Source organism: Coccidioides posadasii, chromosome 2, assembly GCF_018416015.2.
Source record: "Coccidioides posadasii str. Silveira chromosome 2, complete sequence".
Taxonomy (NCBI): Eukaryota; Fungi; Ascomycota; class Eurotiomycetes; order Onygenales; family Onygenaceae; genus Coccidioides; species Coccidioides posadasii.
This window is the reverse complement of record NC_089408.1, coordinates 5006738-5031255: the sequence shown is the minus strand read 5'-3', so window position 1 is coordinate 5031255 and position 24518 is coordinate 5006738. Positions and strand designations below refer to the sequence as shown.

Genomic DNA, 24518 nt, shown 5'->3' with positions numbered 1-24518 from the left:
CCATATAGCCGGAATATGTATGCCAGGCTATATCCAATCTCCATAGTACCCGGGCTTAGAGACAGTGGACATACCCTTTGTGCTAGCTGTTTTGATAAAGGCCAAGTTCTTAGTCTGGTATTTTCCAGGGTCAACGGTGACGCATCAAGGTCTTGCGACCTGAAAGCAATTCGGACAACCGTTTTGAACCATTGCTGCAGGAGTTCAGCTCCACCGACACAATTACATGGTCTATCGTATATGATGGTACCGATTGTTCTGAATGGAGAAACTGGCCCGCTATTTCTTGTAATTCGCATCGTATACAGCTATAAAGATGCACGCTTGTGGAGCCTTCACAGCGAGCGCAACGGTAACTCTGGACTATTCCAGAGTCTTGAATCCAGGACTCAACTTGACAGAGACAGCCATACACCGCTCACAAATCAAGCGCGTGAATTAGGTTGCAAAACGAGGAGACCCGAAGTAGATTGGGCCAAAAAAGATCCTTTGGACAAGCAACAGAATAACAATCAACAGTGTGGACCGTGGTGGAAGCTGAAAGACCTAGAGAAACCACAATTGAATTTTATGGATAGATTTCATCGAGTCTCCAACATCTGGGCAAAGGGTTTGCCCACAAGGGGCTTCTCGTCTTTTCATTGTATCTTTAATGGCAGACCAAGAATCAATTCTCATTACTCCGCAGAGCGACTCTCCAAGATAGTTTTCGGTGCAATAAGATGTCACATGTGCGTGAGTGTTAGTGCTGATTTGTTGTCAAGCCTGAAACCACAACATCACCCCATTGCACCAGGAACTCAAGAGGGCCGTTAGCCCAACTCATTGCTTGGCGGGCTGGACGACGATCAATCCACTCTCTCTGTCCTGAACTCACATCAAGAATTACCAGCCTAATATGCACCTCGGGACGGGAAGGCGATAACACATTTTCTTTCAATTCCAGCGTCATGGCGCGCCAGAGAGGTGCTTCTACTGCCTCTTCCCAATCATCTCTTCCTGATCAGAACCAGGTGAGGGGAAGCAATCCGCCACAGATATTAGCACCGCATAGGCTAACAACTGTTTGTTCTGCTTCTTTAGGAGCTAGGGAGCATGTATGACTACCTAGCAAAGGTCATTCTTTTAGGTCCAAGTGGTGCCGGAAAGTCCGTTTCTTTGCATTCCTCGTGAGCCTTGCCTGGCGGTATTACTGACAACTAGCCTAGGTCATGTCTGTTGCATAGATTTGTGAAGAATGAATGTATGTCATTTGTCCTCATCTCCCTTGGCTACTGCTCTTTTCTAGACCTGGATGCTGACTTGCGGAACACTGCACAGGGAGGGTCCTATCTTCTCAGACCATCGGTGTTGAATTCTCTTCGAAGATCGTAAAGATCGGAACCGGGTCGAGAAGGAAACGTATAAAACTACAGCTCTGGGACACCGCAGGGACAGAACGCTTTCGCTCCGTGTCGCGTTCGTACTATCGCGGTGCTGCAGGTGCAATATTAGTATATGATGTCGCATCTCACATCTCTTTTAACGCACTACCTACTTTCCTACTTGATGCTCGAGCCTTAGCGTCTCCGAATTTAACAGTGCTACTAGCTGGAAACAAGAGTGATCTGATTACGGACCCTATTAATCACGGAGGTTACTGGGATGAGGGCCAAAGAATACCAGCCACCCCTAATAGTACATCGAGTAAACAGTCGCCCTGGGCGTTTGATTCCGGTGGTGGATCTGTTCGATCGATGAACAGCCCGATCGCTGGGACAAGGATGACCGCCACAATTGCGCCAGACGGGGGTGAGGTGTCCTTGGAAGAAGCGTCGCGGTGGGCAGCAAAGAATAACATTCCCGTTGCTGTGGAAGTGTCTGCACTATCTGGGGAAGGGGTGGACGAATTGTTTACTCGATTGGCGAGAATAATTCTCACCAAGATCGAGCTTGGGGAGATCGATCCAGATGACCCGCAGAGCGGAATTCAGTACGGAGACATGTTTGGCATGAGCGCCAGCGATGGCGGAAGTATCCGAAGTGGAATCACTGTTGATGATTCTTATGTCCAACTTCGGCAAGGAAAAAGCCGCAAGAAAGGTGGTAGATCCTCCACCATGCGAGAATGGGAAGACGTGTTCCGATTAGGAGGTACAACCAGACGAAGAGGTTGTTGCTGACACTGGACCGTTTCGCATTTCCTTCCTACGCACGCATTTACATGGAAGTTGACCAGAGATACCTGATTCTGGCCACCACATCTTGTTTCTTTTCTTTCTTTGACCGATGATTCTTCCTGATATCCCCATCTCCTCGTCTCGCCTGGCTCCTGTACCCTGTAATGTTTACTTATGTTATTCACGTCGAAATGATACCCCATCACATTCATTTTATCCTCGCTATCCGTCCGCTCTGGTCGGACAACCTGCCCTGCGGGCACGTACTTTTTGTAATACGTTTGCAATTTTGAAGTTGGCTTCTCACCACGGCGTTATACTACCTCTAAGCGTATATTTCACAGCAACAGCTAGATGGTTCCAAGTACATCCCAATGCTAATAATATATCCTTTTTCGCGACAGGAAAATGGGGTTGTGCTTTGGAGAACCTACTCGGTGCTCCTTTGGTGTATAATGGGATTTTCATATGCGGGCAAGCAGTCATTCAAAAAACATGTTTCAATTTCGACGGAACATGGCCATTACAATGGTTTTTCCTTCGGTCGCGGCCAGACGATGAAAGCTAATCCTCTACTCCAGAGATTAATGTCTTGATTCCTTTGCCTGCCTTGACCTCGATGATTGCCTGCTCTGCATCGGTGAAGCGGACGACTTTCGTGATCAAATCCCTAACGTTGATTTTTCCGGTCTCAACAAGCTCTAGAGCAAGCTTGTAATCACCGCTGCTGTAACGAAAGCTTCCCTTCACACTAATCTCCCTCGTGCATACGACCATGATTGGAACAGAAAACTCGGCCCTTCCCATGCCGCCTTGCACGTATATTCCACCCGGTCTCAAAGCATGAATTCCTGTTTGTGCGGAAGGCTCAGCGCCCGATGCATCAAGCACAACATCCGCACCACGACCCAAGCCACACTGCTCCTTCAGCCTTTGCGCATTTTCCGCCGCGGGAATGGAACCTGGCATGAATGTCGCCGTCGCTGCGTACTTCCTAGCAAAATGCAATCGAACCTGTTGAACATCCACAGCAATGACCTTCGACGCACCAAATGCCCTGGCAACCGCGCAGCACAACAATCCCACAGGACCAGCGCCAAAAACAACGACCTGATCGCCGGGCTTCACTGCTCCTTGCTTCGTGATATGCACAGCGACGCTCAACGGCTCCATCAGTGCAGCCTCTTGTAGATCCATACTCTCTGGGATCTTATAGCAAAAGTCCTCTGGCAAAATGTAATACTTCGCTAGGGTGCCATCATACGGCGGCGTCGCTGCGAACCTCATGTCATCGCACAAGTTATATTTGCCACCTTTGCAGGCCTCGCATTGCCGACATGGAACACCCGGTTCAAGAGCTACACGGTCGCCAGGTTTGAGCGATGTGACACCCGGTCCGACGGAGATAATTATCCCACTGGACTCGTGACCGAGGACCATGGGTTCTTTGAGGACGAGGTGGCCGATTGCGCCGTGGTCCCAGTAGTGCACCTACATTAACCGGGCTATCCTTTAGTGGCAACGGGGCTCTAGTTGCTTGCGATCAATGTAAAAGCAATCAGAATGGCAGACACGTACATCGCTACCGCAGACGCCAGTGTATTTGACGTTAATCATAACATCATGTGGGTGTTGGATGGTTGGGACCGGGCGGTCTTCGAACTTGACCTTCTTGACGGCCTCGAGGACAAATGACGGGTTCTTCCAGGTATAGCGATTAGCCCCGCGAGCCCTCTATATTCCTATGGAAAGTGTCGTCTTCGCTGTACTCCGTACATGGGCTCGGCATCCAAACAACGATGATGTCACTCACCTTAGCACCCATGTTCAGTCCCTTGCTTGGTTCTTCAGTTTAATGAGATAGCCAAGTGCGGAGCACCAGTAGAAAGTGCTAAAGAACGAAATGAAAAAGAAAACTTCGTTGTCTGCTCTTCCTCTTAGCTAAATATCCAAAACTCGAAGCATTGTGCCATAATCCGCTTGCGTGCGGAGCTGGTCAGCTCCAGCAAAATCGCGGGGAGCCAAGTGGGACAGCATAAGCTTCCCGCATCCCGGCTGTCAACCGGAATTTCCGGAATTGGGCAAAGCGGTCGAGGCTCCGAACCTGATATAGTTACACAGTTTCCATGGCAAAGAATGTGGAGTTGCTTATTTTTTTAGCGAATAAATGTCTAGTTACGGGGTACTCGGTAGTTAGTCTGCAATTAACTAACTAATTCTTTGCGCGCCCTGTTGGTCAATGGGAAGACGCCTCAGATCAAGTTCACGCACGACATCGCTTTCGTTTGCAGACATACTGGATGTGGATAGAAGAGGCGATATACATCACTATGATCTATAGCAGAAATCGAACCGAAATTTCATTTTCTTGTCCCTTTTCCAATCCACGAACGCCAATGTGGAGCGTTTCATTAGGGACGAGGTCAACGCAATTATCCTCAAACTTAACGGCTTCTCGCTGGGAATACAGCGCCAGGCCTTTCACAGGAATGCAGGACGATAATTGAACTTGGCTTGAATCTTTGGAAAGCGCCACTTTCAGCTCGCTCGACCGTTGGATATGTACGTATTTCAACGGTTCTGGCCAGTTGATGGATCGTGTAATTTGTTCTCCGCTCTCAAAGAGGTATGCCGCTATTACCAGGTGGAATGTTGTCCCTCCTTTATCACCTATGGAGGGCGGGATCTTGTATTGTGTAATTTCAGTGCTCTGGTTTTGTTCTAGAACAAAACTATCAAAGAGAGTCTCAACATGTATTTCTTCTCCTGTGACAATGTCGAAGATCTTCACGACCACTTGCACCTCTTTGGTCTCAAGTGTGAAATTGGATGCCCATATATCGATTTTTCGCATATCTGACCCAGCATTTGATGCCTCTCCCATTGGGCGTTTGAGGCCGACGATTATAGGTGCCAACTCCCGTCTAATTGCGTAGTATGCATGCTTGGGCCGGAGGTAGTAATCCGCGATGGCCCATGAGGTCACTGGCCAACAGTCGTTCATCTGCCATACCAATGCACCAGCACAATATTCTTTCCCCAACCCCTTCCACTGGCGTCTCCACAGCCGATAAGCAGTGGCCAAGCATTCCGCCTGCATTACCTGCGTACAATGGATATATTGCTCGAAGGGATCAAAATTGTACCTGATGTTTTCAACCATGTATAAAGCCATTCGTTTCTCATGCCCGACAGCTTTATTGTGGAAGTCAACGGTGGAAGACTGTGGGTACCTGTCATGGTCATCGTTCCCGCCAGGGAGGTAAGAGTCTATGGTTTGGATGCTGGGAAAGGCTTCCATACCAAATTCCGAAACAAACCGACCGGACAGCTTGTCGAAATTTTGATATTTCTCCTGGGTCCCGTGCCAGACTAAATTAAACATGTGAGCAAACCGGCATGGACATATAGAATATCGACTTGAAAATGGCATACCATTCCATTGGTGGATGTCTCCCTCGAGTGGATCGGCGCTGGTTTTGCCTCCCCATGGAGAACCAAAGTGATAATAAGTGTCAGGACTATACATACTCATGACATCAACCAGCAGTTTCTCGTAGATGTACCTAGCAGGAAATGATGACTTGAGCCAGCTAGACGGATCCTGATCACTTGGGTTGTATTCCAGCTTTTCACTTTCCGCATACTGGTAATCTTCATTGTTCCCTGCCCAAATAACGATAGACGGATGATGCCTAATGCGTTTGACATTGGCTATAGCTTCTCGTTCCACGGTCTCGAGAAAGCTTTTGTACGCTGGGTAGTTCCCGCATGCAAACAAAAAGTCTTGCCAGACAAGCAAGCCTAGCTCATCGCAAGTATCGTAGAATATTTGCTCTTCATAGATACCACCGCCCCAGACCCTGACCATTCCTTGATTGCCGTCAACAGCTAGGTGCAGCCACTCTCGATATTTCTCGGGCGATATTCTCGGGACGAAATTGTCTCCCGGGATCCAGTTACTGCCCCCGCAGAAAACGGGGACGTTGTTGATTTCAAAAAAGAATGATTCACCGGAAGTTTCATCTAATGGTCTTTGTACTAGCCTCGCTCGGCGGAGCCCAATTCGCTTGGATACGCTATCCAACTCTATACCGCTTCCTCGTAGGATTGCACGTACAATGTATAGCGGCTGGTCCCCATATTTTGCTGGGTACCAAAGTTGAGGATCCCGGATGAGAAATGTCGCAGTTGCAACGCCGGCATCTATATGTGCGGACTTTTGGGCCTTCGTATCATCTTGGTAGAGAAGCTGTAGAATTACTTCGTCCCCTTCTCCCTCCACTTCAACGGTCACTGCTACTTCAGCATTCTCGAGAGATTTGTCAACGTCAGTACGGCAATATAGATCAGCGATAAGAGACGTAAAAGTTTCAAGCCTGATCGGTCTCCAGGGCCCACATGTCATGAGCATTGGCCCCCAATCCCACCCCTAAAACCATAATATTAGCGACGACACTACCGTATCAAAGGTATACCTCACATAATGATACTGCGCTTTTCTGACGGCGCATCTGCTTGGGTCTCCATTCCAACAACCCCAGATATGCTCGGGATGCCTTTCCTGAAACCTCTTTCCGATCTCAAATGCACTCTCAAACGTAATTTCCAACGTATTCTCGCCGTTCCTGGGTTTGAGTATCTCAGTAACATCGACTCTTTCTGGAACGAACATGTTTTCGGTCATCAATATTGTCTTCCCATTGAGATTCACCGTGGCGTATGTATCGAGACCGTCAAAAGCAAGGACTGCTTTAATCGCAGTATTGAGGCCTGGAGGCGTGGAAAACGCGGTCCTATACACCCATGCTTTTTCTCCAACCCACTGTACCTTCTCTTCATTCTTTCCAACGAATGGATCCTCAATGATACCATGCTGCATGAGGTCCAAGTGAATGTTTGTAGGGAACTGCGCAACGGGAAGAAACTTGCCACCTTCATCGTTTGCTTGCTTGAACTCCCACTTTTGGTCAATTGGGAAGATTGCTCGACGAGCGGCGTCTTGCACCATTTTGAACTGAGATTTTTTCTTTTGGGCAATAAAAGCTAGCTGTTCAAGACGGATGAAAACTGCATCATGTTAATTAAACGAACCGAAGGTGGTATTTATGCTCGTCAGACCACGGCAAGGATATCGTATGAGGACCTTGTCTCCCTGGGGTACACGAGGGCTTGAGCACATTTGTCCGGAAAAGAAGTCGGAAGCTCCGTGGCTCACAGAGCCTGCATGAGGTGAGGTGGAAGGTCCTCCGTCGTCAAAGAGGAAAGTCCCGAAAACATTTCCGTGGTTGAGATGCTGAGGTCGCATTTCACTCCACGCAGGTCAGGCGACCAGTGTCCATGGACTCTGATGTTACGCAGGGGCGTAGGCGGAGATAATCACTGGGATTGAATCTCCAATATCAAATGGACAAACGGGATATCTTCCCCAAGGTTCGGCGCCAAGTCTCTCGCCCACATTGGATAAATTGTGGCGCGGAAGATGGAGAGATGGATGCGGTTGACAGCTAACTACTAACAAGTTAACAAATAATCAACCATGTACAGAGTATGTAGTTCTCGTTATCGTATGTATTATGTACAATACTCGCATCTCTCGCCCGAAAGCAACGAGAGAACTAACCGCGAGTCGAAAGAGTCCGTGGCATTGCGTCGGCAAACAGGACGAACGGAGCTCTGCGGTGAGGAGAAATAAGCTCCGGGACAATCAGATCTCCAATTTCAACCTGGGAAGCACTTCCGGAGCTGCGCCAGACACCGCATCTCGACCCCGCAATGTGTTAATGCTCGGGGAAACTCAAAAGCCAACAGTTTAACCGCAGGATCATCGAGCAGAGAAATCCTTCTGGGCCAGTTGTGCACGAATTCCATCCGCCTTCGCTACGATGTTCAGCTCTCGCGAAGTAGCTTCAAAGGCCGCGCGAACAGCCAAAAGGGCCCAACGGATCACAACCACTGTCTATAATTCCACTCCAAAGAACAGAGCCCATGCGAAAAGATCATTCGGAACAACATGCGCTAGAGCGGAGGAACGACCGACATTCAAAGGCCAACTGTATGAGAGTACACAGCAGAGAATACAGCGTGAACGGGCAGAGCTTGAGCGGTATGCTCGGATGCAAAAAGACTCGTCTGCTTTGCGAAACACAGCAATTACTTTCAGTACGTTTTGTTCTATCCAATTGCTTCGTGTGGAATGAAATTTTTTTCTCTTTCCTTCAAGCTTACAATGGCATAGCTGTCCTTGTCACGGCACTTGGATGTTACTACCTAGGATCCTTAAGACCTGCTGCCTTACCGGAATCGTCCACTACGCCTCTATACAGTGCTCCAAAGCCTCATCACGATACTTCACCGGGTAACCTTCAAGCCGCCTGGTCCGATTTTATCCACATTGTCGGGAAGGAAAATGTTTCCACGGACAAGGTTGACCTGGATGCGCACGCCGGATCGGATTGGTCGTCCTACACCGCGAAAGAGAGCGAGAGGCCATTTTTAGTCGTATTCCCTTCCACCACAGAAGAGGTCTCTCGCATAATGAAGGTTTGCCACGATAGAAGGATCCCAGTTACGGCTTTTTCGGGCGGCACGAGCTTGGAAGGACACTTCTCTCCCACGCGAGGTGGCGTCTGCGTCGACTTCGCCCGCATGGGCAACATCATAGCTTTGCATGAGGAGGATTTGGACGTTGTAGTGCAACCAGCGGTTGGATGGGAAGACTTAAATGAAGAGCTTGCCAAGCGCGGGCTATTCTTCCCTCCTGATCCTGGCCCAGGTGCGCAGATCGGAGGTATGGTGGGAACCGGCTGTTCTGGGACCAACGCTTATCGATACGGAACGATGCGCGAATGGGTACTCTCTTTGACTGTCGTTCTTGCCGATGGAACTATCATCAAGACGAGGCAGCGTCCCCGGAAATCCAGCGCCGGATATGATCTTACAAAACTGTTTATTGGCAGCGAAGGCACGCTGGGCCTCGTTACTGAAGCCACACTAAAGGTCACGCCAAAGCCAAAGAGCGAAAGTGTCGCAGTAGCTGCTTTCCCATCGATTCACTGTGCTGCTGAATGCGTTGCTCGAGTCGTTGGTGAAGGTATCCAAGTTGCAGGTGTCGAAATATTGGATGACGTTCAAATGAAATGCATCAACGACAGCCAGACGACGAGACGGACATGGAAAGAGGCCCCGACTATCTTCTTCAAGTTCACCGGAACGCCTGCCGGGGTCAAAGAGCAGATTAAAATTGTTCAGAAGATCGCTAAGGATACGATGGGCCAGTCATTTGAATTTGCTCAGGGACGAGATGAGATGCAGGAGCTGTGGAGTGCAAGGAAGGAAGCCCTGTGGAGTGTCATGGCGATGAAAAGAGACCAGAACGATCACGTCTGGACTACTGATGTTGCGGTACCGATCAGCAGATTGCCTGATATCATCGAACAGACAAAGGAAGATATTACAAAAAATGGGCTGCTAGGAGGTATCTGTGGACATGTGGGTGATGGAAATTTCCACGGTAAGTTCATCAGGGCGTCCTTGGTATGACGCGGTGATGCTGACATTGCATCGATGCACAAGCTATCTTATTATTCAATGATAGCGAACGTAATGTCGCTGAAGGTGTCGTGCATAGAATGGTGAAACGAGCTGTTGAAATGGAGGGAACAGTTACCGGCGAGCATGGAGTGGGACTTATTAAACGAGACTATCTTCCTCACGAACTCGGCGACTCTGCCGTGGATACTATGCGCAAGGTACGTTTCTCACTGAAAAGTTACAGTTCGGAAATGAGCTATCGTACCGTGGCTGACCTCCTCGTTTAGATCAAGCAAGCTCTCGACCCACTATGCCTTCTTAACTGCGATAAGGTCGTAAGAATGGAGCCTCCAAAGCAAGGCGAGATCAAGAAGTGGTAAAATTTATGTATGCACCATAGTACTTTATATAATCTTAAAATGTTTGTATGATATGTCGGAAGCGCACGCTTTTCATCGCTGTCTACTACGCCGTACAGTTGCCAAAATAGTATTCTTTAATTTTGTGAAGCCGAAAAAAAAAAATGTAGAGCCAAAAAAGGAAACCCGCCCGAGCAGAGGCTCGAACTCTGGACCCTGAGGTTAAAAGCCTCATGCTCTACCGACTGAGCTACCCGGGCTTGGTTAACGTTTACCTTTTTCAACAGCATTATAAGCGCCAACTACATGGCTATCCCGAGAACGGACAAGCTAAAGCGGCGGGAGTGGCGCGATCCTTCTCATTTGTCGGCCAATAACAACGGCAGATATAGCCTCGGCTGCCTGATTGCAGCCGCCGCTTTCACTAGATGACAAATCTACAACCTCTTCGTAACGCCGAAAGGGGCAATGGACGATCGATCATGGGGATATTCAGCTGTGAGCGCTTGGGCTGCTGGGGAGCCTTGGAATTTATTACCTAGCTGTGCCTTTTCTTGAATACACCCTTTGCATGCGATTACCGTCTCCAGTGTTTAAATCACCTCCTTATTCCTATATGTTTACATACGGTTTTAGCCCAAACACTTTCAATGTCACAACGATTAATCAACATTCAGCTGCTCTCCACATTTTGCATAGATACCATGGTCTGTGCCGTCATTCGGTAGAGATCAATATCTAGATGCAAAGGAACTGTTTATTGCACTGGGCCTTGCTATTCTTTCTGTGCTGCTTACGCATTCTCTCCGTGGATACCAAATCCTATTTACTATGTACTCCGCCTTGGTTCCAGAATGGCATTTGGATATACTTTCAGCGAGCTCTTTTCCAAGTGCACCCCAGACTCCGTCTTACTATACTCCTGCGGAAAATTCCTCACAAAGGGCTCTTGAGGCACTTACTCCGGTTTCACAGGAGGCCCATGGACATCTGAATGAAGACAGCAATAAGAGCCGGTCGGCAACTTGTTCAAAGAAGAAAAGGGTGTTACCAAAGGAAGTTGTGGCGGTTCCATCTGAATCGGTGACAAAAGAGGATAAGATTACCAAGAAGCGAGGTCGGCCTCGTCTTCACACCGAAAATGAGACGCCTGCTGATGTATGTTTTATATCGAATTGAGTCTTGCATGGGATACTCACACATGCTTAGCGGCGGCGAAGACAAATAAGGATTGCTCAGCGGGCATATCGATCGCGGAAAGAGGCCACTATAGCGTCACTCAACGAACGGGTGGAGCAACTGGAGTGCACAGTTGATGAAATGAACAAGACATTTTTAGCTTTCAACGACGATGCTCTCAAATCCGGCGTTTTGTCTGCGCAGCCGGAACTTGCACAACGATTACGCTCTGCTACACAGCGATTTATTAAGCTTGCATCCGAAATTTCGCAAGATGATGCGCCGCAGGAAGACGCGCAATCGGGCAATGCTGCCACTGTGGAAGCTCCAAACAATGAACAATGTTCACTAAATGCTTCGGGAAATAATCCCCGACCTGATTACACTGAACCTGAGACTCTTATCGCTTCTTATGCGAACGTACCAGCGACTCATGCGACCATTCCGATATGTTCTCATATCGCGACGTTACCCGATGTCTGGGACACGAGTATGGCGAGTAATAACTTTTTCAATTATAAATCTTGGTGCGGCGAGGAGTCACAATCGCCATTGAAGAGCTCAGCATTCATTCCTCGACAACCAAGCCCACATCATCGATATACCTACTGTTTTCAGGAAACTAGTTTTTCCCGGCGTCTTCATCGCCGATGCCTGGAATTCGGATATTCAGCCCTCACTGACCCGTCCTTTAATGAAGAGAGGTTACATCGCAAATTCAAAATTACATTTAGTCTCGCAAAAAGAGATAGGGTAGCTCATATGTTTTCCACCCTTCTCCAGAGGAAAGCTGGTGAGCCTCTTGAATTTTGGAACAAACCGTTTTTCTACATCGGTAAAGCTGGTATGCATTACCCTTACCAAGATGAATTCGGGAACGTGATTTTCCCGCCAAATATGCATCCGCCTGAACGGGCGTTTGGACCGCTCCCATTTCACAATGCCGAAAGACCACATCAGTTCAAAAGTCTTGATGAACTCATCGAAGCTATTGGATTTGGCGGGGACTGGTTTGATTGTCACGACGTGGAAGGATATCTACTCGAAAAGGGGATCAAACTGAGTGGCCTATCATCCTACGTTCTTGTACCTCCATCAGCCATTGCTGCGCGGATATCCAACGCCAGCTCTCCATCAACAAATTCATCTATCGGATCACAAGTTACAGCGGCATCGCCGTGCTCCGCTACGCTTGATGACCCAGCATCACAAGCAGGATTCGCGACGGCCGCAAATAATCCAATATCCCAGACATACTACCCCTTCCAAAACGAAGTATGCTCACAGATGATGCAGCTTCTCGGTCTTGATTACGACCCACCTCTAAGGTCAAATGCTCCTCCACAGCAAACAATAAACTCTTCGTTCGACAGTACACCGTCCCTAATATTAGACGTAGACAAATTTGTTACACGTAAGTTAAAACTTATTCTTCCAAAAGCAGAACCATAAGCTGCCTTTATAAACCTAAGAAAACTGACACATTTTCTTTCTCTTGTCTGTAGAACTATCCCGCAGAGGTGTATGCCTTGGTCGGGCACCTGGATTTCGCAAGCATGATGTTGATGCAGCGCTGCAAGCGGCTGTTAGCGATGTGTCGGATTTCATCCATTGAGCTAAGCTTAAAAGGAAAAGAAAAAAAAAAAAAAAAAAAAAGAGGAAACACAGGCTGTGAGTGCTGCTTTTGTGTGTTGGGATACCATTTGGTTACCTCTTTACAGTATCCCGTTCGAATGAAGATAAATGAAGAAGAGAAAGTTGAGTTGCAGCCACGGAACAAGTCAGTATGATGTAAATATAATCATTGCCGGTGATGAAATTTCAAAGATACCATGGTTTACCCCTTTTTTTTTTTTTTTTTTTGGTGGAAAACACACAAGAAAGGAAACAAGACAAAAAACTCTATGGATGTAAAACTTTTATACAATGTAGTATGTTTTAGAGTATGCTCCGAACCATGGAACTCAAGGAACAGTACAAATATATCTAGAATAGAAAAGGGGAGAATAGACAAGGTCATAAGATCATACTTCCAAATTTGCGCAACCGAAATGCAACTCATATCTCATTCATGTGGTAACCGAAAAAAAAAAAAAAGCAATTATACTTCACAGCAATACCAAAAAAGAGGGTCGCTTTTAGCACCCAGAAAGTGATTGCAAAGACCGAATGCATCAAGTCTCCATGTAATGCATGACATTAGTTGGAAAGCACATGTGTTATGTTTTGGTGCATCAAGATGTCAAAATGTCAAAAAAAAAAAAAAGGCATGATTCAAAAGTCCATAAGACTGAGTGGAATGAAGAACTGGGAAACCAAACCATTGAGTACGGGCACGTTTTCGATTCCAAGAACGTCCTAATACCTAGTTATTCGGACTTTGTTCAAGGTCCAATCGTCCGACTTGCCTTGTTCAACGCCTTTCAATGATGGCGTTCGCGCATAGTAACAATTGTTGTCCAGCCAGCGCAGCAAGCCTTTGCCATTTGATGGTAACACCAGCAACATATCGTAGAGTGATTTAACAAGGTAGACGTGGAGCTGTGTCCTGGCCGGGTAGGTTTAACAGGTGCCTTTCCTTCTTTGACTCCAAGGCTCGTCCTCGACGAATTAGGACTTGCTAATGGCGATCCACCAAAAACTCTCAATGGTGATTCGAGTCCGGTTGGAGAAGTAACAGTATCCGCGGCCCCTTGGGCAGGATCCTGTGTTTTATCGGGAAAGGCTAACTTTGCATAGGCTTGGGAAGTCATGTCGTGCCAATGTTTGCACTGGCAACATATGACAAACATTTTTGCAATTTGTTGGCCAGGCGTTCGGCTTGATCCAGTACCTTGGGGTGACGCACCAAGCGCTCGGTGAAGGCTTAAAGAGCTTGGAGAGGTAGGGATATAGTCGGACGTGGAGCGTCGAAACTGACTGGGCCCTGGTGTGGCGGATGATGGCTCTTTAGAAGGGTTAGCCGATATTTTCTTCCCGGTGTTTGCAGATAGACGAGGGGAATCCAGACTCTGTGGCGTTTGCGTCTTGGGCTGCGAGTTGCGGTCTCCGGATGGTTTGTCATGGACAGTATGACGTAGTGTTTCTGTTTCTGGCGTTTTGGAATCGGATCTGGAATTGATATCTACCGACACCGCTCGTTTCCGTAGCTTTTCCCTTTGATCACCACCCATGCGCAGTCTCTGCATAATATCGTTTGAGTTTCGATTGGGCCGCGAAGAGTCCGTTATATCGGTTGATTTCGCAGTCGAAAATCCATTTTTCTGACTGTTCGGGCTGTCCGGTGGACTAGTAGAACTGGACAAAGGACTCGAAGCAACCGTAGTCGATTCAGACTTTGAAGATGCCACGGCAGACCCAGCCTGACCCATTTTCTTTCGTCCCTGTACCAAGTCCATACTGGCACCACTGTTGCTCCTTCTACCATGCCCTAAAAACCGCGGGATGGTGAGTCTCTTGGAATCTATGTATGCTTGTAAGGAATTACGGCGCCTAGCTGGATTTTGTGCGGTTTCAATAGTACAATGTCCTTGCTCTTCAGCTGCGGAAGTCTCATTCCCCTTCTCAGGATGTTGAACAACAAGAGGTGGTCCAGCCAATGGTGATGAGCGGAAGTAAGCGTCCCGAATGTGGTTGGAAGCTATACGTGGGTGTTCGAGCCTAGAAAAATTCGCTTGCGGAGGCGTGGGCTCGATGGGTTGAGTTTCACTGCCATTAGGTGTGACGCTTGCGGCACCATGCTGCGATTCGTTCTGGCTGCTGGGGGTGTAGGCATTTCGAGAAAGTGGCTGGGACTGTTTGGCACCGGGCGAAGACGAATGTTCCTCTTCACGAGTATTGGTCATTTCGCATGTCGTACTTTGCACAGGGGAATGTGGGGAAGAGGGGTCCTTCATAGTAGGGGTATCTTTGGGCGATCCATGCTCAACCGGGGACATGCCTATTGTTTCAGCTCCATCTTCAGAATTTTTCAAGCCGACAACCGGAGTTGGATGGCGCTCATCGCTCAGAATCTTGCTCCGTGCATCCTTATCAGCGGGTCCCCTTGCTTTGATTTGAATGCCAAGGGAGTCCGTGCCGGTGATCGCGCGAGAACCTAGAGATTGGCTCAGTGTTGCGGCTTCGGAAGGTTGCCTCTGAGAGCGAATATTGTGAACTGGCTCGAACGGCATTCGTAGTTCCCGATTTGCAAATACTCGATGTTGCGTAGCGATGTCCCCTTCATCTGCTCTGCCATTCATATTTCCCACACGCCGACCATCAGGCATACTTTGACGCATCTTGGGGTGCGCTGATACTGGACCGAAGGATGTTCGCGCGCCTCTGATCACTTCAAACGCCTTTGCGCTTGCTCGCAAATCTCCATGCCTCTTCACCGTATGGAGAAAATGCCTATTGGTATCGGGTGGGGTATTTTCTGTAGCAGATGGCTGATCAGCACCTTGCCGCTCCTTGGGTTTAGTAGATCGACGAGGCCAGACATTGGGAAACTTTAGTTTCTTCCCCGATGCATTATCTCCACCGAAAGAAAATCTACGACTTTCCTTTTTTACCTCACCCTGATATTGATCATTAATGGAATTGGCCCCTGATGTTCTTCTGGACCAAAATGATCCACGCGATGAAGCGGCAGACGGTAGCGGAAACGCACTATGGGCACTTGAGGCTCTGCTTGAAGCCGCTAGGGGTGCTCGCTTCTGCAGCCGTCGAGGCTCCCGCGAATCAGACCCTTTTCTTCGTTTAGCTTCCTGTTTTAACCTCCGCTCAAGCTCCTTCTGCTCCTTCTCCATTTTCTTCCTTTGCTCTTTTTTCTCACGCCTCTTTTGAGCAGCCCGCGACCATGATGGCGACACGCAAACCTGCGAGCTAATTGAGTTGTGGTCATCATCTTTGCGACGCTCTTCCGCGCTGTTGACTTTCTGAACGGGCTCTGCGTCGTTTAAGGCCAGCACTTCGTCAATTGTAGCGGCGTATTCTCCAGGAGGAACTTGAATGATGTTAGCCACAGAAATTATCGCGGAGTCTCACCATGCCTACTCTTTTGGCAAACAAGATCTGAATTTCTGTATTTTGAACTTGGGGTGCGGGACATTGACCGGAATGACATCGATCGTTCAGGGGTGTCGGACGCATTATGGACTTCATTCGAATGGTATCTGCGGCGCTAGATGACCGTTAGTGGTTGCTTTATTATCACTATATCGTAAGTGAACGATGTATGTACATTACCTGATAGTGAGCGTCATTCGACAAGTCAGGCCTACTGTTTGTAGAGCTGGCAGTATCGTACACACTATCCGTTTCGTCCGACTCCTGGTCCATTTTACCGTGGGGGATTATAGGATTTCAACCTATAATTGAAACCGCGAGTAAACGGAAAGCCTTTTCAGCTAGGATTTGGTGCAATCGATAGGGAAGGGTGCACTGGCAAAAAGCTCTGTAGAAGATTGGAAGCTTCTAGGTCACACGGTACTCTGGATCCAAGTTTAGCAAATGCACATACAGTGCACAGGCAAGGGTGCTTTATTCTGTTAACATAAAGCATGGAGGGGCCACATGGAACTGGAGGCCTGCAGTGTGGGACAAGGGCACTTGGGCAGTGCAGCTGTGAATCTGTAATTAGATGGAGAAAGGATAGAAACTTAGACGAGACAAAGCGAGTGACAAGAAGCTGGCATCCAGACAACTTCAATACAAGGTAAAATTAAGTAATAAGTATCAAGTTCATCTCAGACTGGCACCATGGTAGGTCAGCTTCCAACACAGATCAGCCCACAGAGGACCGGCTGCCAGGGACATGTAACGCCTCCCATGCGGTTATATGCACAGAGAGCAATAAGAAGAGAACCAAAGACAATGCCCCGCAAAGTCATCACTATCTCGGTGTCCAAAAAAGAGTGACTGGTATTGTCGACAAGTCTGGTGGAAGTTCCCACCTCTAACAGGATGGTGAGACAAGTGCATGAAAACACCCGGGTCTCCTCGGCGTAGCGCTCATGGGCCATTTTTAGACGGAACTAAATACGGAGTAAATTGCCACCCTAAAATGCCACATGAATTGGCAGATGACATCCAAGAAGGAGGTGGGGGCACCATGGGCTGTCAAGATGGCGCTTCAGGCCATTAACAAACGGCCGCCACGGGCCCATCGACGAGGCTGCTGGCGGCTACGTGGCGCCGCAACTCCCCGAAAGAGATGGCTTTCACCAAAGCCATGAGAATGTTTCAGCAGAGCCAACCGACAAATACCGACATTATTTCCATCCAGAGTCCAGCCAAGCGGATGGACGAAGGTACGGAGTACTCCGTACTGCAAATAAAAAACTCTGAAGGTGGCTTGCCGGGCTCGAGTTAGTGCCGGAGGATGGAGTCTGTTTGGAGGACAATGACCGGAACCGCCTCTGATTCGCTAGCAGTGGCTGCAGCCGAACACATCGTGCTGCAAGAGAGTGTCGGTGACCGTCTTTTGACTTTTTTTTTTTTTTTTTTTTTTTTTTTTTTTCATTGTTCGGCGCGGATTGTGACTTTCTCAGCGAAGGATGGATGGTTAGGCTGTAAGAGCGGAAACCTTTATTCTCTGTGATTTGTACTCCGTAACTGAAAGATAAATAATCCTGAGATCTCGATAGTCTCCCATCGAACGCCCGCCGATTTCGGCGCACTTTGTTCGCTTTTCCCGGTTCCGTGAGGTCGTCAATACGAGTGGTGAATCTCAATACAGCCAATTCGGCTCTAACAGTGTCCAGCGCCCTTTGAGCTCGGAATGTGTGTATGTACTCCCTACATACATACATTTGTCCTCCCTCCCAGCTGCTAGAATGAAAGAGAACTGCCAGACGATCATCGCTGTAGACGTCCAGTTACCTCTATCATATCAACCAACTACCGGATCCAACGAAAGCTACCCGCATGGCATAACGTATGCTATGGATCTTGATGAATCCATACACCGCACTTTGCAACCACTAAACGCGGCGGAAGGGCAACCGGGCTCACATTGCATTCCCATCTATCTCCTAAGTTCCCAGTCTACCTACAATCGCTACCTATTTGCCATTGGCGCGCAGAATCCTTGTAAAATAACTTGGATTGAAGTTTATGAGAACACTAGGGACCTCCAGTTCTGCAAGTATATCCTACGGCAAAAATGACCTGGTTTGCAAATGCAAAGCCAATGAGGCGAAAAGGGAGAAAAAAGGAATAGTATATATCCACAACTTCGCCAGCCATTTCGCTCTCCTTCTATATCGACAACTATTGGAGCCATTCTACATCTCCAGATGCCATCAAAGATTCTGAATCTATTGGTGAATTTCCTTTCAAAGCCAAACTGTGAAAACCAAAAGACAAACATGGCAGTCGCTCCAGTTGCTGCAGCCTTGACTCTCTTCTCCCCCACCCAGTAACTTGCAGACTCTTAGAGGGGATTATATTCTGCAGGTGCTGCGTTGTGTTTGCTGACTTCACATCCCGTGGAGGGAATAATAAAACCAATCGCACCTCACATAGCACCACGTCTATATCGTCCATATTAGCTGAAGTTGTTGGGGTTCCCTTCTCATCGAAGCAATCGTTATCCTTAACTGGTTCTTTCTCTACAGGCTTGAGACAACGTGGAAAATATTCTGATCTGTACTTCCTTTTCAAAGGACCGTTACTTGCAACACAAAAATTTTGAAAGTAGCTAGCAATGCCCACAGCTTCCAATCCTACTCACCTTCTTGAACCGTATTGCGAGGTGATGATACCGCTATTATTCCAAACAACCATCTTTGAGCACATTAGCTAGATAATCATGGCCCTGTATTATATGGTGAGATACACAATACCTTTGAGCGTGTGTTGATTTTAGATGGGCATGGCGGCGTGTTGGTGAACATGACTGATTTTGCGTTGCGAGTGAACAGTGAAGGCATGCTCCCTTTTACTATAGCCTCCCTCTTTAGCCGCCAATTCGCCCTATTCATGTGGAGAGCCGAAAGAACTACTTCTGTTTAGAGATATCCACTCAAGTGAGCCACGAATTTTTTTAATACGATGCCACAGATAAAGTCGGAAAGCTGAATGTGGCCTTCACTATATTTCCAGGCACACCCCAAGTCCATGCTCTTTGGAAATATGGATATGGAAATGGCGGAGAGGAACCGGTATCAACCCAAGGCTCTAAATATCCGATTGAGAAAAGGGGCTTGCAACTTCGGAAATTCTAATATCGGGGCTTTATTTCCAGGTCACTGAGATTCAACGTTTGGAATGACGTTTGCTGCAAATTGCGTCATTTGTTCTTTGGGGAGAGGAGCGGAGATTAGAAATGACGGCTGAGTAATAACTCTACGCCTTGCTGCCCCTGTTAACTACCCGCAGGCCGGTACTTCCACTTTCAAGATGCATGCCTTTGCTGTTGGAGAGCTCTGCTGGAGACGGCTGTCGACACACTGCACCAAGGTGTAGTTAACTCCGTAGTAAACTGATCAACACACGGATAAGGTTAATTTGGGTTCAATGACCCATGGTTATAGGAGAGCATACGGTACCCGCCAACGGATGCTTAAAAAAAGATCTCAACCAAAACTGAGAGTCTCGCTGGAAACTTTCTTTTGATCCAATACCTGCTACCTGAAGTCTGTTTACTCTTTCGTTGAACTTATACCTTAAAGTCGAATTCTCAGATCACATTTCTCACTCCCATGGGGCCGAGTGAATGTATTTGCATGTCAGAATTCAATCTATCAGGACCTTGGAACATATTCCTACACAACCAAACTTTATACACATAACACACCAGGTTTCTGTTCGCTATGGTCGACTCTTTCAGAAATGACAGTGTGAAATGTCTGCGTTGCACTCGGCGATCTGAGAACACAAAGTTTTCATCATTCTTGAATTATCTTGTTTAAATAAGATAAGTCAGTTCCTGGAAACGGAGACATAACCCATCTGTCTGCATGTTGAAGCAGGATAGTTTGCGGCTACATACATCAGCTCTGACCTCATTAGTCTCCAGCCTTTGTTTAGCACATGTATCTATCCAGCATAGAGCCGTCGAGAACGGTTAGTAGCCTTTGTTGGGAGATTCTACTGGTGAAGCTTAGCGGACTTCAGGCTATTAGTTAGTGTATAATATATATACCATTTGAAAAGAGCCGGGATATACATCAAATCCATCCCACGTCCTTGGAGATAGCATTCAACCCGCCGCCAGTCACATTCCCTGCCACGCGTAACCGCGCCATGAAGCTGGGACAGTGACGGAGAATTGGGTCCCTCATCCGACAACGAAAAGGTTGTCTTCTCCCGATGCCTTAATTTCAAGGACCGATTGCGAAAGTGATACAAGCAACTCGAAGAATTCGAGATCAACCTTGCCCTACCTAAACAACATTTCTTGCGCAGCCCCCGTCTTTGACCTATAAGTTCCCGAGTAAAAGTCTCTGGTAGGATATCGCCGAGTTGGTTGTATGCTGACTGCTTGTCAATTTTGACTGTCCTTCACCAGAGCGCGATCTCATGTCATGTTTATCGGCGTAGAGGCCAATCCCAACCACCGGCCGACGAACCTAGGCTACTAAACCGGAGCGGATGTGATATATCTACCCACCTAACCAACCCCGACAATTCCAATTAGCACCAGAGGATGGTGTTTTATTCCTTCACTCTGCACTCATCGGCTTTTGATGCACCCACATCCATTATTATTCTTGCTGAGCAACGAAGGACGCCATCCAAATTGAAATAGCTGACGACAAGTGTAACGTTGTAGCGTAATCGAGTTTCATGGTGCAAGCTATCTCCACCAACCCGGAAGTTGATCCTCCCTCCCCCAGAGGCCTGCTGCTGGAGAAACCAGAGAGATGTGCCAGCAAGCACGGAGTATACTTTTTTTTATTTTTTTATTTTTTATTTTATTTTTTTAGTAGATGGATGCGAAAGTCGGACCAAAGTTACTCCATGGCGTTCTGGACGTTAAACAATCCCTGCTTTGTCGTCCTAGAAGTCAGCCGTGGCACGCCCCACCTGTGGCTTGGTGTCCCATGACATCATTGGACTGCGATTGGCTGGGGCGTTTGCCTGTGTGTGCCCCGGTGAGTGGCTCGTGGAACCTGCCAGCAAGCTTTCCGCCATTTGCGCAATGCTTAGCTACTGTATTTAATGGACCACGATTCCCAACAAGAATCCCAGGAGCATCTCCCCAGCTGCGTTGCCGCTCCTGTCTTTCTTCGGCAATCCTACTTCTCACCACCTTTCTAAAACTCCATCTAACACATCGATGAGCGAACCTTCTGGCGAATCGCCACTTCATAGTTGGATTGGTGCCTGGCTGCGAACGAAATCAAGCAACAATCGAAACCCCAACATCCCCATACTTCCTCTCAGAGACAAGCCTTCTCATAAGCATGGCGCAACTGACCACAACAACGAGAGTCGATGCGCGAGCAGCATTGCCCCGCTGCACGATAATGAGAAGAACGCCAGCGCGGGTATTTGCGATGCAAGCTCCTCTGGCCTCGCTCCGCCAGCACCGCCGCCCCCTGATACCCTGGGCCATCGTGAAGAATCCACCGCCGTGACGGACAACGAAAGGTTGCCTGTTCTCACTAGAATACGGCAATCATTAAATATTATTATCTTTTCAAGTTGGATCAACATCTTACTCATATTCGTACCTGTTGGTATCGCCCTGGGAGCTCTACATCGTCGCCAGGGAGACGGAGCCTCCGTAAGCCCTACGGTTATATTTGCAGTCAATGCTGTGGCTATCATCCCGTTGGCTTACCTGCTCGGGTTTGCAACGGAGAGTGTTGCAAGAAAAATGGGTGACAAAGTTGGAGCTTTGCTCAATGTCACCTTTGGAAATGCTGTGGAACTGATCATCTTGTAAGGAACACCTGTGTGTTTTACAAAACTTCTGGTACTGACCCGTCATACTTAGTATGTATGTTGCCCATTTGATGCTCACATAAGAGACTTTAATGTCTACATTTATTGCCATTCTTCGGCCGGTACTGACGCTTATGCTTCCTGTGAATAGCCTTGCATTAGTAGCGGTACGTGCTGCTGCTGGCACCCCTGCCTTGGCTTTTGCTGATCATTCATTGCCTGCAGAACGAAGTTCGCATTGTTCAAGCCTCTTTACTAGGATCCATTTTAGCGAATCTGCTACTTATCCTCGGCATGTGTTTTCTGTTCGGTGGACTCCGATTCCGAGAACAAGTGAGCTGCATAGTCCCGTTTATTTGGAACACTGCAGGCTAATATTATTCTCTCAGCTGTACAATCCTGCCATTACTCAAATGAGTGCATGTCTTCTTAGTCTCAGCGTGATGAGTTTGCTTCTGCCGGTACGTCACCATCTAGGCTCCACGAATACACCGCTAACACAACCTCTCAGACTGCATTTCACGCATCATTCAACAACCTTGCTATTGCAGATAAAGCTGTTATACAGGTCAGCAGAGGAACCAGTGTAGTAGGTTTATTGTTTGCCGTATTGTTGCCCTACTCTAATTCGAAAATAGATACTGCTCCTCGTCTACGTTCTCTATCTGCTCTTCCAACTCAAGTCCCATGCATATATTTATGAGAGTACGCCACAGCATAAAATCGATGAAGAATCCCATCCTGGTGTTTTAGCAGACATATTAAACTCTAGCAGTTCATCCGAATCCAGTTCATCAAGCGATAGTGACACAGATAGCAGCTCGGGATCGCGAACTACAGCGAAACGTATTCGCAGAGCCATTAATAAAAGAAGACGCCGCAAGTCCAGCACTAGTTTATCGAAAGAATCACAATCCATACCGTCGACACAGACATTAGACCGCGTCACGTCAGCTTCACATTCAATCAGGACTATGTCACTCACCGACCATGCTTCCTTCTCACCGGCGAAGACAATTGATCCTGAGACCATTTCCAGTGGAGATGAAGCTGATCGTGAAGATGCGGCTATATCTCATCAGCGATACCCAGGTGTGACTACCCATGATTTTGAAACTGGCGAGTCCCATGACGCTTCAAACAAAGCGACAAAGAGGCACCGTAAAAGGCATCGCATGGCGTTGAAGAAAGAGAAAACGCCAAGCAAATGCCATAAAGCCAGAGAACATTCAGAGTCCCGGCGGAATAAACCTCCAGAGCGCCGTGTCGGGTTTACCGAACCTGCCCCTACTCCTACCACCTCCGACACCGCAAAAAAGCCTTTTATGCTCCGGGGAGTGTCGCGGGAAAGAATATTTCCACACCTGATCCCCACTTTGCAACCAAGGCTAAGTAGCACAGAAGTCACGCAGCGACGGGTTTCAACGACTTACAACGGCAGCCCACGTATTCTTCGTCGGACCACCTCTTTGCCTGATCGTTTACACCAATCCTATATCCATAATCCAACTGTCCCATTCGCTCAGCCACTTCCCCATCTGATGCCGATTATTCCAGTTCACGACGAGTCCGACGGAGATTCGCAGGTCGAGGAGAAGCCACATCTCTCTCGAATGGCGGCCGTTATTCTTCTCGTGGTCTCCACAGGGCTAGTGGCAGCCTGTGCAGAGTTCCTTGTGGAAAGCATTGATTATCTCGTCAAGAACACAGGGATCAGTCAAGCCTTTATTGGTTTGATTATCCTTCCGATTGTGGGTAATGCGGCAGAGCACGCTACGGCGGTGGCTATGGCTGGCAAGAATAAAATGGATTTGGCTATTGGTGTTGCCCTTGGCAGCAGTATCCAGATTGCTCTCTTTGTAACGCCCATTATTGTCTTGTTGGGTTGGTGTCTGAACACAAACATGTCGCTGTATTTCAGTCTTTTTGAGACTGTTTCGCTGTTCGCATCAGCATTCATTGCCAACTACCTAATGCTGGATGGAAGGACAAATTATCTCGAAGGCGCGCTCCTGCTTGCCGCGTACGTGATCATTTCTGTGGCGGCATTTTTCTACCCGTCTTGTGAGAACTTGAGTTCAGCCAGCAACCCTTCTGATGCAAAGGTGTGTTAGAATTAATAATCCCTAGGTGGTTTGATGGCTTGGTTGGATTATGCGAGGCAAATTTCTTTGGTACCTACATGCACACATACTTCATATTTGTTAATGGGATATCTTCCAAAGCACTTCCTACCACCGTAATTATTTGTCAAACCATGCTGCCTGTGTAGTTTTAAGGAGGTGGATGTTGGTTAATCTATGCTATTGCACTACCTATTGACTACCTGTCCAGGAGAACTAGCTTTGTGAGACTCCTTTCCCATTTCGCAAATGCACGTTGTGATAAATCCGTCAGACGCTGGAGTTGG

At 47.8% G+C, this 24518-nt stretch overlaps 7 protein-coding genes and 1 non-coding gene across 8 annotated transcripts; 4 read left to right on the top strand and 4 right to left on the bottom strand.

The window, feature by feature from the left end:
* Positions 1 to 833: 833 nt before the first annotated feature.
* D8B26_004085 (uncharacterized protein) lies at positions 834 to 2553 on the top strand. Its single transcript, XM_003067902.2, has 4 exons — positions 834 to 1013; positions 1084 to 1148; positions 1209 to 1243; positions 1321 to 2553. The coding sequence occupies exons 1-4, from the start codon at positions 951 to 953 to the stop codon at positions 2160 to 2162; spliced, it is 1005 nt and encodes a 334-aa protein (XP_003067948.1). The 5' UTR covers positions 834 to 950; the 3' UTR covers positions 2163 to 2553.
* Positions 2554 to 2627: 74 nt separating this feature from the next.
* D8B26_004084 (uncharacterized protein) lies at positions 2628 to 4012 on the bottom strand. Its single transcript, XM_066124358.1, has 2 exons — positions 3973 to 4012; positions 2628 to 3860 (listed from the first exon to the last, which is right to left on the bottom strand). Exon 2 carries the CDS (start codon positions 3597 to 3599, stop codon positions 2724 to 2726), a length of 876 nt encoding a protein of 291 aa, XP_065980439.1. The 5' UTR covers positions 3600 to 3860; positions 3973 to 4012; the 3' UTR covers positions 2628 to 2723.
* A 482-nt stretch (positions 4013 to 4494) lies between these two features.
* On the bottom strand, positions 4495 to 7238 carry D8B26_004083 (uncharacterized protein; the record flags this gene model as incomplete). Its single annotated transcript, XM_003067904.2, has 3 exons — positions 6643 to 7238; positions 5595 to 6591; positions 4495 to 5531 (listed from the first exon to the last, which is right to left on the bottom strand). Exons 1-3 carry the CDS (start codon positions 7168 to 7170, stop codon positions 4495 to 4497), a joined length of 2562 nt encoding a protein of 853 aa, XP_003067950.2. The 5' UTR covers positions 7171 to 7238.
* A 587-nt stretch (positions 7239 to 7825) lies between these two features.
* On the top strand, positions 7826 to 10139 carry DLD1 (D-lactate ferricytochrome c oxidoreductase). The gene is made up of 4 exons (XM_003067905.2): positions 7826 to 8321; positions 8398 to 9672; positions 9735 to 9910; positions 9980 to 10139. The coding sequence occupies exons 1-4, from the start codon at positions 8045 to 8047 to the stop codon at positions 10070 to 10072; spliced, it is 1821 nt and encodes a 606-aa protein (XP_003067951.1). The 5' UTR covers positions 7826 to 8044; the 3' UTR covers positions 10073 to 10139.
* Positions 10140 to 10238: 99 nt separating this feature from the next.
* Positions 10239 to 10311, bottom strand: D8B26_004081. Its single transcript has one exon. It is a non-coding gene; the product is annotated as a tRNA-Lys (tRNA).
* Positions 10312 to 10882: 571 nt separating this feature from the next.
* Positions 10883 to 12845, top strand: D8B26_004080 (uncharacterized protein; the record flags this gene model as incomplete). The annotated part of the gene is made up of 3 exons (XM_003067906.2): positions 10883 to 11209; positions 11261 to 12644; positions 12736 to 12845. The coding sequence occupies 3 exons, from the start codon at positions 10883 to 10885 to the stop codon at positions 12843 to 12845; spliced, it is 1821 nt and encodes a 606-aa protein (XP_003067952.2).
* Positions 12846 to 13161: 316 nt separating this feature from the next.
* On the bottom strand, positions 13162 to 17153 carry D8B26_004079 (uncharacterized protein). Its single transcript, XM_003067907.2, has 3 exons — positions 16460 to 17153; positions 16268 to 16394; positions 13162 to 16217 (listed from the first exon to the last, which is right to left on the bottom strand). Exons 1-3 carry the CDS (start codon positions 16550 to 16552, stop codon positions 13654 to 13656), a joined length of 2784 nt encoding a protein of 927 aa, XP_003067953.2. The 5' UTR covers positions 16553 to 17153; the 3' UTR covers positions 13162 to 13653.
* Positions 17154 to 21448: 4295 nt separating this feature from the next.
* Positions 21449 to 24426, top strand: D8B26_004078 (uncharacterized protein). The gene is made up of 6 exons (XM_003067908.2): positions 21449 to 22105; positions 22260 to 22275; positions 22334 to 22441; positions 22498 to 22569; positions 22620 to 22697; positions 22747 to 24426. Exons 1-6 carry the CDS (start codon positions 21498 to 21500, stop codon positions 24220 to 24222), a joined length of 2358 nt encoding a protein of 785 aa, XP_003067954.2. The 5' UTR covers positions 21449 to 21497; the 3' UTR covers positions 24223 to 24426.
* Positions 24427 to 24518: the final 92 nt, after the last annotated feature.

Coding starts and splice junctions, on each gene's coding strand:
- D8B26_004085 (XM_003067902.2), top strand. CDS start 951: ATGGCGCGCCAGAGAGGTGCTTCTACTGCCTCTTCCCAATCATCTCTT. Junction 1,014..1,083: donor CTCTTCCTGATCAGAACCAG/GTGAGGGGAAGC, acceptor CTGCTTCTTTAG/GAGCTAGGGAGCATGTATGA. Junction 1,149..1,208: donor GGTCCAAGTGGTGCCGGAAA/GTCCGTTTCTTT, acceptor CAACTAGCCTAG/GTCATGTCTGTTGCATAGAT.
- D8B26_004084 (XM_066124358.1), bottom strand. CDS start 3,599: ATGGTCCTCGGTCACGAGTCCAGTGGGATAATTATCTCCGTCGGACCG.
- DLD1 (XM_003067905.2), top strand. CDS start 8,045: ATGTTCAGCTCTCGCGAAGTAGCTTCAAAGGCCGCGCGAACAGCCAAA. Junction 8,322..8,397: donor AAACACAGCAATTACTTTCA/GTACGTTTTGTT, acceptor ACAATGGCATAG/CTGTCCTTGTCACGGCACTT. Junction 9,911..9,979: donor CCGTGGATACTATGCGCAAG/GTACGTTTCTCA, acceptor CTCCTCGTTTAG/ATCAAGCAAGCTCTCGACCC.
- D8B26_004079 (XM_003067907.2), bottom strand. CDS start 16,552: ATGGACCAGGAGTCGGACGAAACGGATAGTGTGTACGATACTGCCAGC. Junction 16,395..16,459: donor CGAATGACGCTCACTATCAG/GTAATGTACATA, acceptor ACGGTCATCTAG/CGCCGCAGATACCATTCGAA. Junction 16,218..16,267: donor AGATCTTGTTTGCCAAAAGA/GTAGGCATGGTG, acceptor ACATCATTCAAG/TTCCTCCTGGAGAATACGCC.
- D8B26_004078 (XM_003067908.2), top strand. CDS start 21,498: ATGAGCGAACCTTCTGGCGAATCGCCACTTCATAGTTGGATTGGTGCC. Junction 22,570..22,619: donor TGATGAGTTTGCTTCTGCCG/GTACGTCACCAT, acceptor ACAACCTCTCAG/ACTGCATTTCACGCATCATT. Junction 22,698..22,746: donor TCAGCAGAGGAACCAGTGTA/GTAGGTTTATTG, acceptor ATTCGAAAATAG/ATACTGCTCCTCGTCTACGT.